Source organism: Dreissena polymorpha, chromosome 8, assembly GCF_020536995.1.
Source record: "Dreissena polymorpha isolate Duluth1 chromosome 8, UMN_Dpol_1.0, whole genome shotgun sequence".
NCBI classification, from domain to species: Eukaryota; Metazoa; Mollusca; class Bivalvia; order Myida; family Dreissenidae; genus Dreissena; species Dreissena polymorpha.
The window spans coordinates 57,458,755-57,477,781 of record NC_068362.1 but is presented as its reverse complement, the minus strand read 5'-3'; the positions used below and the strand labels follow the sequence as shown (position 1 = coordinate 57,477,781).

The window sequence follows — 19,027 nt, the reverse complement described above, 5'->3', positions numbered from 1 at the left end:
CAAGTCACTACACTGTCATACAAATTAAGTTAGTTACTACATTGGCATACAAACTATGCAAGTCACTACAGCTCACAAACTACTCCTATAAATATATATCGACCTCATATCTTTGAACGTCCATTTACAATAGCATCGTTCCAACAAGAAAAGAAAAGTAGGAAGCTTTAACGGCTGCAAACAGTGCAGATGATCATGCAAAAGTGACTTAATATAAAATATAAACATTATTTTATTAGTTGCATTACAATAAAGTTAATAAAAACTTACAAGTAATGCTATTCCAGATCTAAAAACACTATCATTGTTCCATTCCGATTGTACTATATGGCACTGTGTCCATTGAAAGTTGCATTGTGTAACGTCATCGGTCGGTTATAACTAACTTGTTTCTCTCTATATAGGATTATATGAAAGACTACACGAAATTAATACCAGGAATGCCTAATTGATTTTTGGTTAGAACTTTAATCTTGCCTTGTGTGTTATTAATATTATCATGTGTGTTTATTAATATTATTAATTATATTATACCTATTTTTGTATTTCATTAAGAAATATATTGTGTATACCTGTTAACTAACTGATTTTAGCAAAAGATAAGGGCCTGCAGACAGAGAACTGCTATAATATTTTTGTTCAAAGTATTTCTATAATTGAGAGTAACAGATAAATACAATTTGTGTGTTATGTTGTTTTTTCTCAAAATGTATAAAAAGTTATATTCTGACATAATTCTCACACTTCTTTTAAGGGGCTATCGTAATTTAAGTAGGCGCGGTTGATGATGGGAATGCTGTGCTGCTGGGGCAGCTGAAGTTTCACCTTTGTTTATTTTACTAATGATAATTTTATGTACAAGCAAAGAATAAACAAGAAAAACTGAAATGTAACTAGAAATCAATTTATTTTAATTATTTTTTATTTTAATTATTTTGACTATGCCTACCAACATGAATTGATCGGAAACATTTGCATGTAAGCCAATTCTTCATATGAGCCAATTTTGCAGATAGTAGATATACTACATAGCCCGCCTGTAAAGTATTGTTTAGAAACATACATGTATTTACGTTTGGCGTAGGTGTTAATTTTAGAGATAGTTCCTATAACAAATTACACAAGACAGGTCCTAATTGCAAGACATTGCACTGTATCAGAATCATGTACAATAAAGAACAGGCAAAATAATAAATTAAATAGGTCTACTATATAACATCATTTAATATCAATTCATTTGGTTCTTCAAAGTTAAACTTTATTACCACTTGCATTCCATTGTCATCAATTTATATTAAAAAGCGCATCAAATCATTTTATTTTTTTTAATCATTTCAACCTTAATAACACGCTTGCAAAAGCAAACTATTGCAGGTTTTTTTTTCCTTCTTTGGGACCCGCCGAAAATCGGCCCTTTCCCCTCGGATTTTTTTTTCCCCTCAGCTGGTAAATTTTCCCCTAGATTTCATTTTCCCCTATTAAAAAAAAAAAAAAAAAAAAAAAAAAAAAAAAATTTTTTTTTTTCTTACCTTTAAATATATACGTTAACCTGATCCACTGAATAAACTAGAAAAATCTTGCATAATTAAATTATCTGTTGCCTTGAATTTGTTTTAAAAACAGTAAAATATGTTAAATTGATTATTTTAGACTTTGCTTATTTTCCCCAAAATCCAGCTTTTCGCACAATTTTTTTCCCCAAAATTCGACGTTTCACGCGATTTTTTTCCCCTCAAAAAAGGCCAGGCCCTTTCCCCAAAATCAGATAAAAACCCCTGTATTGATTCCACCCACAAAACATCCATATTTAGCACTAGGTAAAATAGTGCAGAGCAAACAATATCATTTCTGGAAAGCTTATCAATTTGTGCATGATACAATTCATCATTATATCACTTTTCTATAAAATACTAATTCCTTTATGGAAAATATTCGTTTTAGTATAATATAAATGCTGGACTGTGCAAGAAAATATGGAGCAAAGTAGCCTACGCTCTAATGTGCTATTATAGACAAGTTGAAGAATGACGTTACGCACACCTGCTATTTTCTGACAATGCCCACTAGTTGGAAAAAGGCAGTTGGCTTTACGCTGATCGATAGATTATGTTGAAAATAACTGTAATTTCCGCAATTATTTAACTCCTCAAAACACAGTGAAACTCAATTATATTAAAAATTAGTTATAATAAATAACTTTTATAAAAAAACGTAAGATTGTATTTTTGTTTTTGCTAATAAAGCATTTGAAGTTATGAAATCAACTTGTTCAACATAAATATACACAAACAATATTTAGGTGAACAACTACTTGTACAAACAAGTTAACACCGTTTGATTATCATTGGTTTATCATTTAAAGTTGTTTCAGCATATATGGTTCTAAAATAAACAAAATGGACTAAGCAATTAATCCAACGTGTATAAAAAAAATTCTTATTAGATTGCATTCTTTGATTTTTACGATAAAATGAATATTGAAACCTTACCAAGTCTGGACAAAATTTAAAAGCACAAATGGAAAGTGGCTGTCTACTTTAAAAATAATTTGCATGTGTTCACAAGCGTCGACACTCGTGATTTCAACATGTAATCTGTGGTATAATTGGCCCTTTGTTTGACAGATACTTACTATTAACACAGGTGTCATAAACTTTAGTGACCCAAAGTGCCCGCCCCCAACAGGTGGCGAATGTCTGTCCAGTAATTAAACAAGATTAATAATGCTTTCATCTTGAACCTTGAAAAATGCATGCAGTTGTGTCTTTTTTTATCACTTTCTTCGTCTTAATAAAGAAATTTTATAATATAGAAGAAACAAAAGACAATAAGTTGTTGCATATAAATAAAAAAAATTCTAATACTGATCCAATAAAATGGTGGTTCAGTAAACATAAATGTTTGAATGCAATCAGCAAATGCTCGCACTTTTTATCATTATCAACTGCATCATCATCATCATAATCATCACCATCATCACTTGTATAGTATAGATAACCTGTATCTTTCTATTTTTTTTTTTAAAGGATGACCATGTAAGCATGTTATATTACGATTATATTAGCATCAAAATGTCATTTTTTGGTGAACAATGTTTAATAATGAATTTGATCAAAAACTATTTATCCTTAATACAAACATTGGAAGCCCATCGTACATCAGTGGTATATATTTTGATCGAGTAAGTTGTTGACACATTAATTATGAAATCATTGTTACATATGTATATATGCGTACTACAATGAACATAAACACAATATATATATATTTATTTATTTGTCCATTGAAGGATAAAATAAAGTTTTATATTGATGTAATTATTTTAAATTGATATTATGAATCATTCGTAGGTTCATTTTACTCTTCAATTTACCACCTACATTTGTGTATTACAAATACATACAGAACTAACGAGGTGAATTCATTAAAATGATTCTAATGACTGCTCCAATATAAATTCACATAGATAATAACTTTTTTCCAATAAAATACTTTTATTTCTGTCACAAAACATTTGACAGAGCTTCCAAATTGAAGACCAATGGACGGTGAACCTCAATCATTCACAAATGTAGGCTAATTATTACAAAAAATAACAATACAATTATTCCAAAGCCGATGTTGGTGTGGTGTGATACAGTTCTTAAATTCATTTATTGTGTTAAAGTATTCATTTTAGAAGTTCTTTCTTATTTTCTGATAAAAACATGACTAACTGCATATATTTTCCATAGCCTCAGGGTTCCGATTCTCGAACGGAACCAATTCTCGAACGATTTTTATCAATTATAAAATTTACTCACGGTGGAATCGTTGAATTTGAAATCAGGTCCTATTTAAGTAAGTCTAATATGAATACACTGTACATTCTAATTGCAAACTTCCATTTTGACAGCCTCTTATTGACTTCTTAAACACAACTGCAGACAAAGATTCATTGAACCAAGTAAAAGTTTAATATTTTACCAAGAAAATGTGTGATTAATTCATTTTGATCATTATAAGTCATCAAAATGTTTTGTTTTATAAGATTCTAACAATACATGTACAGTGCTCCAGCTAGGCCTAAATCGAAGGGCGCCGCGCCCTGCCCTCCCGAACCTCCGCCCTGCCCCCCCGAACCTCCGCCCTGCCCCCCCTCCCCCCCCTCAAAAAAAAAATTTTTTTTTTTTTTTTTTTACATATGATAATTCATAAATCTCTTATTACATTGTAATTAGTTTAATCCTCATTGTAGACATTACATTTGAATGGTTTAATAATAATGGGAATAATACAATTATTTATAACATGTAAATTAACATGCACTAGAAAGCATTCCAGAAACACCCACGCGCTCGAACGTGCCCTTTTCACAAAAAACTGCGCGTCGAAAGTGCCCTTTTCACAAAAAACTGCGCGTCGAAAGTGCCCTTTTCACAAAATACTGCGCGTTGAAAGTGCCCTTTTGACAAAAAAGCCCCCCTGCCCTTTTCAAATCCTAGCTGGAGCACTGCATGTATGAGCAATGTTTTCATTCACCTTTTAGGATTTTTACTACCTTTCACTTTGTTTACAACTGTCAAAATAAGCGAATTACATTCTTGACCTTGCCCTGTTTTTTATTCTGATTTTAATAGCTTAGGTTGCAAACAACTAAGTTGTTTTATGATCAATTCGTACTGAAGCCAACTCATAACTTGGTACCATTCAACCACATTTATTGAGAATTATTATATTGATAAATATAAAACATCTATTTAGATTTTATTTTTCTCTCTCTTTTAGACAAATGACAGGAAAAAATTCAAATAAATACTCAGTCTGTGCTCTACAAGCAGTAGTTAGAGAAGTCAAAAAAGGAAAATGTTTGTCCAAAGTATCAATTAGTATTAATCTTTTGATTAAATGAACTAAATATATTAGTAATGGTTATCCACATCAGTTGCAATGTAAATGAATTTATTTTACCAGTTTATGTGTGTTGCAAATGTCTGATGGCTTGCATGAGTGAACGTTCGATAAAGGGTTTCAATCGGTTGCAAAATGTAAACAAAACCAACTTCATTTGACCAACGGTAAGGTCGAGTTATTAACGCTTGTTTTCTTTACATTGTATAGTTTCAGAAAGAGAAGTCGTTAACATGAAATATCAGCTTAAATTAATTTAAAAAAACTTGAAACAGTTTGACAAATTAAATAAAATCGGCAAAAAATCATTCGAGAATTGGTACCCTGAGGCTATCAGTAACCAGCGCTTTTGCCATAGCCCAACCAGTAACTGCGCATGCGAGAAAAATACAGATTGTAAGCAATAACAATCAACTCATCTATATAATGATCAACTTGTCTATATGATAAATCGGCACACAATTAAATGCTTCCCTTCATTGATGCACATACCTTTTTCTTCATCTCGTTTTAGAAACAGATCTGCCCCACTTATCGCCTAAAGTTCTTGAAATTCTTTCTTTGAGGTCTCATTGCAGACATGATGTCATCACATGGAAGAAGAAACTGATGGAAAAATGTTAAGTTACCTATTGCACAAAACATTTAGCTTTTTAGGCCTGCAACAAATTTGTTCAGCACCTGTACAATGTACAATGCTGTAGGGAACGAGCTTAGAAGTTAGAATAGGTACGAACTGACCAGCTAACGATTATGATTCACAAAACTACAATCAATGAAATCGTATTTCGCAAATACTAATGGAAATTGAATACTTTTTCTGTTTCCGGTAACGTTGCCGTTGAGCTAATTTCCACATCACCTAAAACTTGTAAAAGGTTAGCTTTGAAAATGTTTATTTTGATACAAGCAAGGACGAATGACATTTGTTAGTAAAATCGTATCTGTTTATATACGAAAAGGAGCAGTTTAACAGACAACGTGCGCTTTATTTCATACAAGAAGAACATTTATTATTTAACCGCCTAATATCGCATTTAAAATTAACGTATTCAGCATACAAAAACCTTATATTGTATTTCCCATCTGAATCACGGTCTTGGAAGACATTTTGGAAAACGTGCGCATGCGCACAATCATATTGGAGCAACATTCGGTACCCCTCGCAGATTATCATAATCTTATACTTATCCGATGTTTGACGGAAAGGGTCGAGAATGTGCGATTGATTGGAGCAAATGTGTGAGACTACAATACACTAAATGATCGCTTCATGTAGGCTACAATACACTAAATGATCGCTTCATGTAGGGCTGTACTCTCTAAAAAAATATCATAGTTGATAGGAAGGCATGTTTTACACTTTTTACCATTATTCGGGTGTTATCTTGCGGAGATAATGGTAGGGCATGAATAGGTGTTCACTACCGAATCCCTGAAATATGATACTTTTGAAGACTATAGTAAACCATTGCACTAGAAAAGGTTACATTCCACTAAGAAACGGCCGAAAAAAAAGTTGCAAAAACAGTCGATTTTGATTTGTGTCAAGTTCTTTCTTGCTTTGTACATGATATATCTTTTTTATTGCATAATTCGATTCCGCTTAGAATGGCCTTTAAGAAAAGGTATGGTTATGGGGGTCTCTATGTGCAAAATGTTGCATTTATTTTCGCTCAAAGTTGTCGCTTTTACATTGAATTATATAGGGAAACTATTTAGTGTATTATGACCTGATACATCGGCTATCTCGGATTCCTCCGTAAGATAGGCCTCCAATCATGATACATCGGCTATCTCGGATTCCTCCGTAAGATAGGCCTCGTGGCTAACGGTCGCCATATTGCCTTGTATTACTACTTTACTACCCAAAAGGTTGTCAGTCTATTGTTATGAGGCTGTATACGATGCGCGTTGAACTAGCGCCAAACTTTTTACCGAAACTTTGATATTAAGAGCACTATTAACGTTCATTTGTGTTGCATTTTGACCTATTATCCAAGTGATTTACTTTTCCATTATTATTTAATCACCCTATCATCCAATTTTTAAGATGAAATTACGGTGTTTAAAAAACCAACCAAACCGAAAGTGAAACTGGATGCATTACGTTTCGCGATGTAAACATTAAATATTTGTTCAGTTTGAGGAAGCGAATCGATAATAGACGTTGGAATATGTATGCAATACAGACTATCATTGCCGATTGTAGTACTGGCTAAAAAATACCTTTTATGACAGGTCATGTATAGAACGTTAATCAAATAGTGACCATAAATCACTACAAATGTCTAGGTTGTTCATTAATATAATTAATACACGTTTCTGATCTAATTGCCTGTATCTAGTTGTAATTATCATAATATTGATAAAATTAAAACGTTTTTTTCATAAATTAACATTACATGTTTTATTTTTATCATTTAGGAAATATATAATTGTATCATTATCATCATTAAATATTCTGAAAATGATCTAAATTATCATGATTACTTTAAAGTAGAATTTTTAAATTTTACTAATTATTTTTAATGAATTTGCTCATTTGCTTGATTCAAAATAAAATGTATTAATAAGGGTTTCAGTTGTTAGTTTTAACCCATTTTTAGTTCGATTAAATTTAAAGTACTAACTACGCACATGTATGTGAAATGCTCTTGAGTTCGTTTCCTGGGCCTAGAACCAGTACTTGGGTGTCTCTTGGAGATTTCTTAAGAATGCTCCCACACTGGGGATCAAACCAGTGACCTCCAGATCATTAGGTGGACACCACATCCATTACACATCAGCGACCTTTAATTAGTAAATTACTTTAGTATTGCAGCATTATATAATGTAATGTTGCTACATATTTTTGGAAAATGATTAATGTGCAGTACTAAATAAATCTAAATGCATACAATTTTAATTGTGTATATTGTGTGATTATTAGTTACAAATTCCCTTTTTACAGGTATACTGGATTATGAAAGACTGAAAAACATAAAATTGACAACTCATCTCCCCAACGATACTTTGTGGGGCTCATTCTCAGAACAAACCCATAGTCAGTGAGAAAACTACAGTGTAAAAAGACCACTTGATTGTGACAATTATAGCTGACCAAGCAAATGTTATCATTTAAAATTAAGAAAACTTCCAGTTCAATATACATTTTATACCAATTATGACATTGGCCAACACAGAAAATAATTATAAGGTTGAATTTCCCAAAATTGACTGTTACAATTGGATACTGTTTTAAGCTTCACTCTACTTTGTCTGAAAATAAAAGTCCTCAATGATGTAATAGAAACATACATATTTAATTTTTAGTTTTACAAGGATATATATATATATATATATATATATATATATATATATATATATATATATATATATATATATATATATATATATATATATATATATATATATATATATATATATATATATATATATACATATATTATAATATTAAGTTTAACTAATATATATATATATATATATATATATATATATATATATATAGTGGAGCAGTATCCTACTCACCCGGGCGTCGGCATGCCCGTTCCCGTGAGCGTTGCAATGTTGAAGTTTGCGTACCACCTCAAATATTTCCTATGTCCTTTGACATATTGCTTTTATATGTTGCATACTTCTTTACCAACATGACCCCAATCTATAAACAAGAGCAGACAACTGCATCAAGCATTTTGTAAGAATTATGGCTCTTTTTTACTTAGAATATGCATATTATTGATAAATCTATGTTAAATTGTGCATACCACCTCAAATATTTCCTATGTCCTTTGAATTATTGCTTTTATATTTTGCATACTTCTTGACCAACTTGACCCCAATCAATAAACAAGAACAGACAACTGTATCAAGCATTTTGTACATGTAAGAATTATGGCTCTTTTTTAACCTAGAATATGCATATTATTGATAAATCTATGTTAAAGTTTGCGTACCACCTCAAATATTTCCTTTGACATATTGCTTTCATATTTTGCGATCTTCTTTACCAACATCATCCCAATCTCTAAACAAGAGCAGACAACTGTATCAAGCATTTTGTAAGAATTATGGCCCTTTTTCCACGTAGAATATGCATATTATTGATTAATCTATGTTAAAGTTTACGCACCACCTCAAATATTTTATATGTCCTTTGACATATTGCTTTTATATTTTGCATACTTCTTTACCAACATGACCCCAATCTATAAACACGAGCAGACAACTGTATCAATAATTTTGTAAGAATTATGGCCCTTTTTCACTTAGAATATGGATATTATTGATAAATCTATGTGAAAGTTTGTGTACCACCTCAAATATTTTCTATGTCCTTTGACATATTGCTTTCATATTTTGCATACTTCTTTACCAACATGATCCCAATCTATAAACAAGAGCAGAAAACTGTATCAAGCATTTTGACAGAATTATGACCCCTTTTATACTTAGATAATTTAACATTTGGTTAAGTTTTGTGTTTTGGTCCATTTTACTCCAAAAGTATCATAGCTATTGCTTTCAGACTTGGAAAAATTGCTAACTATCATAATGGGACTGTACAGGGCAAGTTGCATAACTCTGGTTGGCTTTTTAACGGAATTACGGCCCTTTTTACTTAGTAAGTTTGAATATTTTGTTAAATTTTGTGTTTAGATCCACTTTTCTTGTAAAGTATCAAGGCTATTGCTTTCAAACTTCAAATACTTTCTTACTATCATGATGGTACTGTACCTGGCAAGTTGAATTTGACCTTGACCTTTAAATGACATTGACTCTCAAGGTCAAATTAATACATTTTGCTTAAATTGCCATAACTTCTTTATTAATTATCACATTTGATTCATACTTTGACAAAACAGCACTTACCTGACATACCACAATGGACTCGACCCAAACCATCCCACACACCCCAACCCATAATCCCCCTCCCCCCCAATATTTTTTTATTTTTTATTTTTAAAAGATCATCTATTAAATGACCACACACCCACATTTTACCCCCTCTCCATGATGGCTTACTTTATACTGTCAAGCACTCGAATAGTCGAGCGCGCCGTTCCTAGACAGCTCTTTTTTTAATGCTCATAACTTCTATGTGGCTTCAGATGTAACCTCCATATTTGGTATACATGTGTATATTGACAAGGCATTTCCATATGCACACAAATTTTGACCCCTTTGACATTGACCTTGAACTTAGGGTCCGGGTTTAGGTTTGTAAAATATGCGTTTAGGTTTTGAAAAAGTTCAAGTCGCTTCAGATGTAACCTTCATATTTGGTATGCATGTGTATATGGACAAGGCCTTTCCATACGCACACAAATTTTGACTCTTTGACCTTGACCTTGAACTAAGGGTCCGCATTTAGGTTTCGAAATCTGTGTTAAGGTTTCGAAAAATGCTCATAACTTCTATGTCTCTTCAGATGTAACCTTGATATTTGGTGCGCATGTGTATATGGACAAGGCCTCTCATTACGTACACAAATTTTGACCCCTTAAACCTTGACCTTGAACTTAGGGTCAACGTTTAGGTTTCGAAATCTGTGTTTATTTGCTTATTGTGTTGTGTGAAATGACTGATGAAAGCTGTTTTGTACTTTGCAGATGATGCTGAGGTGTAGTTAAGTCATTAGGGAAAGAACTTGACAAAACCAGTTCCTGTATCATTTCCTGGCTTATGATGAAGGTGTGTATTTGAAATATTTTGTGTTGATGTTAATTATGTGTGTAGAAAATAAGAAAATAACATAATTCATCATTTGTTTCACCATCATAAGTTGTGGAGGACTCAGACTTTAGTGCACACTAATGGTGTGAGGACTTACTGTCAGTTCGAGGACTCTAGTCCTCAAAATGTTTTCATTTATGTTAGTTTTGTTGACCAAGCAGTGCTTTGCACAGGATATTTTTCAGACGCCCCGTGGCCATTAGGGGTGGGATAGGGAGGGCAATTCCTGCATACGCTAATTGTTTTACATTAACTTATGACGTTATTTGGTTTGCAGAGCTTTTGCGTGTTTTTTATTGAGACAAAGAAACAATACGAAATACATGAAGCACTGTTCATTTGAAGCTAGAAGTAATTCATGTCGCATTAACATTAAAATTGGGAAGCGAGTTTCGGATTACAAATTTAACTATTCTAATTTGAGAATTCAACAAAACATTTATACATGTAGTTGTGTATAATTCATCAATAATTTGTTAAGAGGCTTTATGAGTCGAATAAATGATTTGACAACATTATACATGAAATGCACTATTTCCACGACAGTGTTCTGCCGTGAATCTTTACTGTTGGGGACAGGGACCCATTAGGGTTTAAAAAGTGGGGACAAAAAGGAAAAATCTGGGGACACAGTAATATATTTGTAGCAGAATTAAATTTTCAGAAACTAATTACCTTTTACTTGCACACTTAAATTTGCTTGATTTCTTCGTACTGTGAGCCAGTCCACAGGATGTAACTTTTTTAACTTTTTAAAACTGTCAAACAATTGTCAACATATTTATAAAACTTTGAACAGATTTATGGTCATTGGACTCAGCATTGCCTGTCAAAGTCCTTGTTCGATATTAAGAATTACCGATAGTAAAGGCGTTTTCTTTTTTGTGCTTTATGCACAAACTGCATGTCATTTTGTTAATGTCAAACAGTGACAAAGACAATTTGCTTGGAATGTACATTTAGGGGCAGACTTTTTTGTCATTGCTAAACGATGTTGGGACTTGGGAAGACTCTGTTGGAATGTTGTTATTATTATTGTCATATTTTCTAAGTTTACTTGCTGGAGGAAAAAACTAAATGGAGTTTGTTTTCTTCGGCCGGTCACTTTCCGCCATTTTGATAGGTATGGACATTTTCTTGATATCTTAGTGGTTACAGGTTTTTTTTTGGCCCGATTTTATAGCCGAAATTCGGCTATGTTCCCAATCCCAAAAAGTATACTTTTTCCAAAAATGTGGCAAAAAATTCCCAATTTCCCCCCCCCAAAATTTTTTTTTTTTTTTTAGAAAGAAGTGTCTTATGCGTATTTTATCTCAATTTTAATTCAATTACATCTAACAAAGTATTTTATGATTTTGTTATTTTAATTTTAATGATTATAAAGTGTTATATCAAATTTAGTATTTCCCTAATTAGTGGACTTGTCGTGTGGAAAAAAAGGCTAATGAATTAATTTTCCCAATGTCATGAAAATGAAGATAAAATTCCCATTTCCAAAGCCATGGGCTATCTTCCCAAAAAGTGGAAAAAAAACCTGGGTTATTATAATCTCAACTTATCAATGCAATAACGTGTTATTAATGTAAATTAACCATTGGCTGCAAAATGACGTCACGTCCAATTAAATAATTCGTACTAGTTACACATTCACTCGATTACTATACCGACTTACAAATTGAATCAATATGTTTTTATTCTTAATTTATTTGCGCCCGCGGGCCCATATACGGAAAACGGGTGGGGACAAATCTTTTATTTTTGCGCCAATGACGCAAGGGCGCATCCACGGCAGAACACTGCACGAGGATGTATTGAATGCCTATAAGTGCTGTTGCTCTTGGAAAGCGTGCGCTGTCATCGGTTAATATTGATTTTCCAATACAACAACGCTCCACCTTTAGGTGGGCTTAAGTTGGGTAAAAAAATTTCAAGTAATTGACAGATGATCGTAAATTGGCTCTCAAAATGTTCACAAATTTTGCTGTGATCTGAAAAATGGGTAGATTCAATTACTGAAAAAATATCAGTACACTAATCGGTAAATTTCAAGCGCACTGCAGACTCTGATTTCCAAATTCATGCGCCTCGGCGAGGGACCGTTAAATGGCTTGTGAAAAGCATTGCCTAATCTTACATCATTTTAACAAAAACATGCATTGTCCTCAAGTTGACTGCTACCCACGGTACTCATACACAAACACATTGTGTTATAAGGTCAATATCTTTGAACCCAAATTGGTTTTGGATTATCGTGACGCATAGTTAGATCCAAAAACACGCACATATGGTGTTGTGTTCTAAACTGCTTTGGGGTATATTTCACCTTAGGTGACATATTTTGTTATACACAAAACTGTTTTAATAAGAAGGCACCTAAACTATGTATAATTATTTTATTAAAGGTCAACCGAACACTGTGTCAAGAGATTGGTTAGTTTACAGTCTTAGTTTAATCACACCTCTAAAGATGGATTTCAAAAATTAGAATAAAAACAAGTCGTGCAAGAGAGCAATAAGTTCTCACACATGACCTTTTACAGGGTTTATTTGTTTTGCTGAAGTCCTCACAATGCTGTTTCACATTCCTAATTTTTTATGCAACACGGATCGAAAGATCGGCGGTATATTGTTTTAGGCCTGTCTGCAGTGCCTGTCATTGTGGCATTGTGTCAGTCATTGTATGTGTGTGTCCCAAAACTTTAACCAAGGTTTAAGTTTTGCAATAATTTTTGCAATATTGAAGATAGCAACTTGATATTTGGCATGCATGTGTATCTAAAGGAGTTGCATATTTTGAGTGGTGAAAGGTCAAGGTCATCCTTCAAGGTCAAAGGTCAAATATATGGGGGAGACATAGTGTTTAGAAAAGCGCCATGCATGAATTTTATGAAAATGAAGATTTGTCCTGCATTTCTTTTTAATAAGAGTTTTCTCAACAACTTACCAATCAAAATGTGGATTTTACACAAAGCTTATTTTACATGTATTATAAAAGTGAGGACTTGACATACAATTGATGTACCATAAAATTGAGGACTTGATACACAATTGATTTGATCAAATAAGACTTTCCATACTATTACTATTTTCAAAATAAGAACTTTATCAAAAAAATTCTTAGCAATCAAAATGAGCACTGTCTATGCATGACAGTGAAGAAAATGAAGACTTGTCCTGCAATATATATTTTTTTTAAATAAGAATTTTCTCAAAAAGCTTATCAACCAAAATGAGGACTTAATTACACAAAGCTTATCTTATTATCATATTGAGGACTTGACATACAATTGAATTACCATAAAAGTGAGGACTTGATACACAATTTGTTTGATCAAAATAAGGTTACTCATTTTATTAGCTCGGCTGTTTTCGGAGATAACCCGAGGTATTGTCATTCCCAGCTCGTCGTGTTGTCCGCCGTCAGCCGTCCGCCGTAGGCGTCGTGCTAAAACCTTAACATCTCTAAAATCAAAGTGCTTCCACCTACTACTTTGAAACTTCATATGTAGATACACCTTGATGAGTTCTACACGCCACAACCAATTTTGGGTCACTAGGTCAAACGTCAAGGTTACTGTGACCTCTAAAAAAGCCAAAAAAAATTCTGACAAGCTTTCGCAGCCGAGGGTTGGCACCCATTATGCAGTGCTCTTGTTCTCCTTCTATTAAGCTGATACTGTAAAAAGAATGGTACTCAATAAAGTATTTGTCACATGGCTACTTACTCATCCTGCACTGTGAGATAAAATGATGTAAATTCATAATGGGCTTGAGCTCATCTGTTTTCCATTGTTGATTATCTGACCCTATGTCATGCTGTTCAGGGTCTGACAGTAAGAAGCTGTTTAACCCTTTACCACTTAGATACTTATTTTCACGTATTTGAAGTCGCTTAAAAAGTTAATTTGAATGTTAGACTTTTCTTAATAGATTCAAGTTTTTAAGGCTTCGACTCCAAACCTTAGATACTGATTAGCAACAAACAGCATAAAACCTGAACAGAATGCGAGTTGCTTGCAGGCTGTTCTGGTTTTATGCTGTTTGCTGTTTGCACATTTTCACTTTGCTTATGATGGGGAAAGGCTTAACTAATAATATTAGCCCACAATTTTCTATACAACCCTTATCTGACACATTCTGGTTTCCTGCTTGTCATAGAGATCTGCTTTTGGACTTAAAGTTGCACGAGCTGCACAGAGAGTACGTTTGGCTGCACGTGGTGCACTGCCATGTTGCGGGGACTGTGTGTCAGTGATGCAGCACCAGCCTGCCCGGATCATGTAATTTAGAGAGACTCTCATGCCAAAATCAGAAATACACTTTAATGCCTCCCTCTAAAAGATTGGAGCATATGGACCTGGCTTTGTCGGGCTATCTGAATGATAAATTTGTAGAAATTTAGATTGATATGGAGTGAAACAAGATATTTTGTCTGTCATATTTAATGCAGAACATTACGCCCAGTATGTACTGGTAAGTTGCCAAAAGAAATGTTGATCAAAGTAGATCAAACAAATAATCTTATGGCATGCAAAGCAGGAGAAATTTGTATAATCTGACAGGAGCTGCATAAAATCATATTGTATTATAGTTTTGTTAATCACATAGCCACAGCATTGGGATACTTATGGCTTTCAATGAATGAGCAATAAACGGAAAGAAGATTGTGCGTGTGATGAATGAGTGACGGAACGCCTGCATTTTAGGAGTGTAGTTGAATACAATTAAAATAAAGCGAAAAAGGTTATTCACCTTTTAGATGGTTGGCTTACAGAACATAGTTGAAGCGATCAGCAAAGAGCACTTTAGTTAAGCACATGTGACATTCCATTTTACCAGTGAGTGTTTGTTATAGACTACAGCTGCAGTTCGATCCCCTGTCAAGTGTCCACAATTGGATGACACTGACGTGGTTGTACATTCCGGCCAGAATAAGAGCATCAGTGTACGTGTGGCGGACATTCAGGTATGTAAAATCTTCATGGATTGAAATAAATATTTGTTTGTTCAAGACTAGTAATCATGCATTTTACTGGTTTATTGCTGATGTTGGCTAATACTTCACAGGAAATTTTAGTTGATGTAGTACTGACAGGCATCATATAACTAAATCAATAAAAAAAACGAGCAAACATTCAAATACAAACAAAGATATAGCAAAGATTATGTGCAATACCTTGTTTTATGGAACAATGTCTGAAATATGTCGAAACTTTGTTCTTCATTTGAAAGTTTCTTTTAAAAAAGAGCAAAATTTTAAAGTCTCATTTCACACTTTAAGCCACATGTTAGTCTCATTTGACTTGTTTTTGCCACATTTTCAAACCTCATTTCACACTTTGTGCCACATTTTAAAGTCCCATTTCTTACTTTGTTCCTCATGCAAAAGTTGCATTTCAAATTTGTGCCACATTTTAAAGCCTCATTTCACAGATTGCCACTTTTTGGAGTCTCATTTCACACTTTGAGCCACATTTTACACTCTCATTTCACACTTTGAACCACATTTTCCAGTATCATTTCACACTTTGATCCACATTTTAAAGTTCAGACTCATTTCACACTTTGAGCAACAGTCTTGAGTCTCATTTCAGATTCTTTGCCATATTTTGGTGTGCAATCTCACCTGCTTTCTTGCAGCCAGACAATATGGACAATGTCCTCTGCCTGTTTACGTACAGCTGGGAAGTGAAGTACTCCACATGGAAAATCACGTCCTCCAACCTCGAGTGTGAGGCTCTCCAGTTTGAGTTCTCTGACGTCGCGTTGCCCATAGTAACCGCTCAGTTCACCGTTACGAGTGGGAAGAACAGCGTTCCATTGGATAATCCACAAAATATCAAAGGTGAAGTAGCCTTGAGGTTTGATACCTTTTCGAGTTTATAAGACAGAGACATGTGACTGGGTATAACATCATTTAATATTTTAATGACAGCTTATTTGTTTTTGTTTTACTACAATCAAGGGTTATTGTTATTATTCTGCGATAACCTTGTCTCACGGCCTAGATATGATCAGATGAAATTAATTTAATTCTTATTATGCAAGCCTTTAGGAATAACAACTTTTATTACAGGTTATTTCAATTCTATATCTGGATATTACTCTTCTCTATATGATGGCCTTGAAAAAAGTAACAAAACAAAACATACTGTTACCTTATCTAAAATGTGGTATTAAACTTTTTATTCCATTTCTAGTCCGCATCTACAAGTGTGGAACCATGGTAACCAACTGCGGTCAGTGCCTTAGTATGGACCCGGAATACGAGTGTGGTTGGTGTGTGGGTGCAAGCCCCACATGCTCCCTGCAGACTCTCTGCCCTGCCTCTGACTGGCTCGACCGCCCAGCTGTCTGTCCCAACCCTCAGATACTCGGGGTACGTGTGGCCACAATGCAGGTGTGTAAAGTGTCGTCCCATATTAGCCTAAGCACAGGCTAATCAGCAATAACGTTTTTCACTTTTATTGAATTTTGAGTTTAAATGAGGTATTTTCTTAACAAAAATCCAGTTCAGGCAGAAAGTATAGGTTTGGATTAGTCTATGCAGACTGTATAGGCTAATCTGGGGGCAACATTCCACGCACATGCATTAAGCCCCATTTTTCCAGAGTGAGAGACATTTGGAAATGCTTATTAAACCCCACTCCATTTAAGAATTACAGTACTGAAATAATTTGGGCTGTTTGTCTTCCTGGGAGTTCATTAGGTTAAATTTTTCATTTATTTTTAAATAAGCAGTCCTCATAGGCTTATCAGGGACGACATTTTCTGCCTAGACTGGATTTTTGTTGAAAAGAGACAAATTATCATCCCAAATTAGCCTGTGCAGACTTCATAGACTGATCTGGGACGCATGCATTAAGCCAGGTTATCCCAGAGACGGACTTATAGACTTGTTTTTTATGAGCCTAGGGTAAGTTACATATTTGTATACCAAAAAAACTCCTAATAAAGTTTGGTATTTTTGTTTCATCAATTCTGTAAGTATGGTCGCACACATAAACTGGTCTGAAAATCTTCTGTATGCACTTGCAAACATTCAACAATAAAACTTAATGCAATTTTCATTATGAAACCAAGATGTAAATTTGAGATTTTTAGCTTGGCTGTTTTCGGAGAAAACCCGAGGTATTGTCATAGCCAGCTTTTCGTGTTGTGTCGTCCGCGTCATGCTAAAACCTTAATATTCTGTCAAGGTTTTGAACATTGGCTCTAAAATCAAACAGCTGCCACCTACAACTTTGAAACTTCATATGTAGCTGCACCATGGTGAGTTCTACACGCCACACCCATATTTGGGTTACTAGGTCAAGGTCACTTTGACCTCTAAAAAAAAATAAAAAAAATTCTGACAATCTTTTATTTATTCAAAAATGCACCCACAGCGGAGCGTTGGCACCCGTTATGCAGTGCTCTTGTTATAAAAGTGAGGACTTGACATGCATGTGATTTATCATAAAAGTAAGGACTTGATGCACACTTCATTTTATCAAAACGATGACTATCCCTGCAATAATTTTTTTCAAAATAAGAACGTTTTCAATAAAAAATCGAAGCAATCAAAATGAGGACTTTGCACAAAACTTATTTTATAATCAAAGTGAGGACTTGACATACAATTGCTTAAATATAAAAGTGAGGACTCAATGCACAATATATTTTATCAAAATGATGACTTGCCCTACAATTATGTTTTTTGAAAATAATAAATAAACCCAGAAAATTTTTATCAATCAAACACAAAACTTATTTTATTTAAATACATTTAGTCCAGACTTGACATACAATTCTTGGCAAGCATGTCGTATTAATCATTTCCTAATTACAATCATAAGATGGATAGTTATGTAGATTGATGTTGTGATTTAACATGGCTTTCGATTCTGTCATGCAGGAGATGATGCCAATGATTCACCATTAGAAGACATGACGGTAACGGTGGCCCAGAACTCTGCTCAACTAGAGTTCTAGCAACATTCTGACATTCTCACAAACAACAAAACATACTACCGGGTAAGGTATTTGCTGAGACAAAATCTTTGGTTCTCATATGCAATCATTCTTGTTAGCTCGGCTGTTTTCGGAGTAAACCCGAGGTATTGTCATAGCCAGCTCGTCGTGTCCGTCGTCATGTCGTGTCGTCCGCTGTCCGCTTGGTGCTAATACTTTAGCATTTTGTTAACCTTTTGAACATTGGCTCTAAAATCAAAGTGCTTCCACCTACAAATTTGAAACTTCATATGTAGCTGCACCTTGATGAGTTCTACACGTCAAATCCGTTTTTGGGTCACTAGGTCAAAGGTCAAGGTCACTGCGACCTCTTAAATAAAATTCTGACAAGCTCTCATGTATTGAAAAATGCACTCGCAGCCGAGCGTTGGGGCCCGTTATGCGGTGC

General features: G+C 34.0%; 1 protein-coding gene across 1 annotated transcript; it reads left to right on the top strand.

Moving 5' to 3' along the window:
* Window positions 1-14,855: 14,855 nt before the first annotated feature.
* Window positions 14,856-18,600, top strand: LOC127840552 (plexin-A2-like). The gene is made up of 5 exons (XM_052368964.1): window positions 14,856-14,906; window positions 15,482-15,592; window positions 16,267-16,471; window positions 16,827-16,901; window positions 18,524-18,600. Exons 1-5 carry the CDS (start codon window positions 14,856-14,858, stop codon window positions 18,598-18,600), a joined length of 519 nt encoding a protein of 172 aa, XP_052224924.1.
* Window positions 18,601-19,027: the final 427 nt, after the last annotated feature.

Bases quoted from the DNA above. Each gene is read 5' to 3' on its own strand.
- LOC127840552 (XM_052368964.1), top strand. From the start codon at position 14,856: ATGTTGCGGGGACTGTGTGTCAGTGATGCAGCACCAGCCTGCCCGGAT. The intron at 14,907-15,481 runs GTAATTTAGAGA...TGTTTGTTATAG, and splicing joins CACCAGCCTGCCCGGATCAT to ACTACAGCTGCAGTTCGATC. The intron at 15,593-16,266 runs GTATGTAAAATC...GCTTTCTTGCAG, and splicing joins TACGTGTGGCGGACATTCAG to CCAGACAATATGGACAATGT.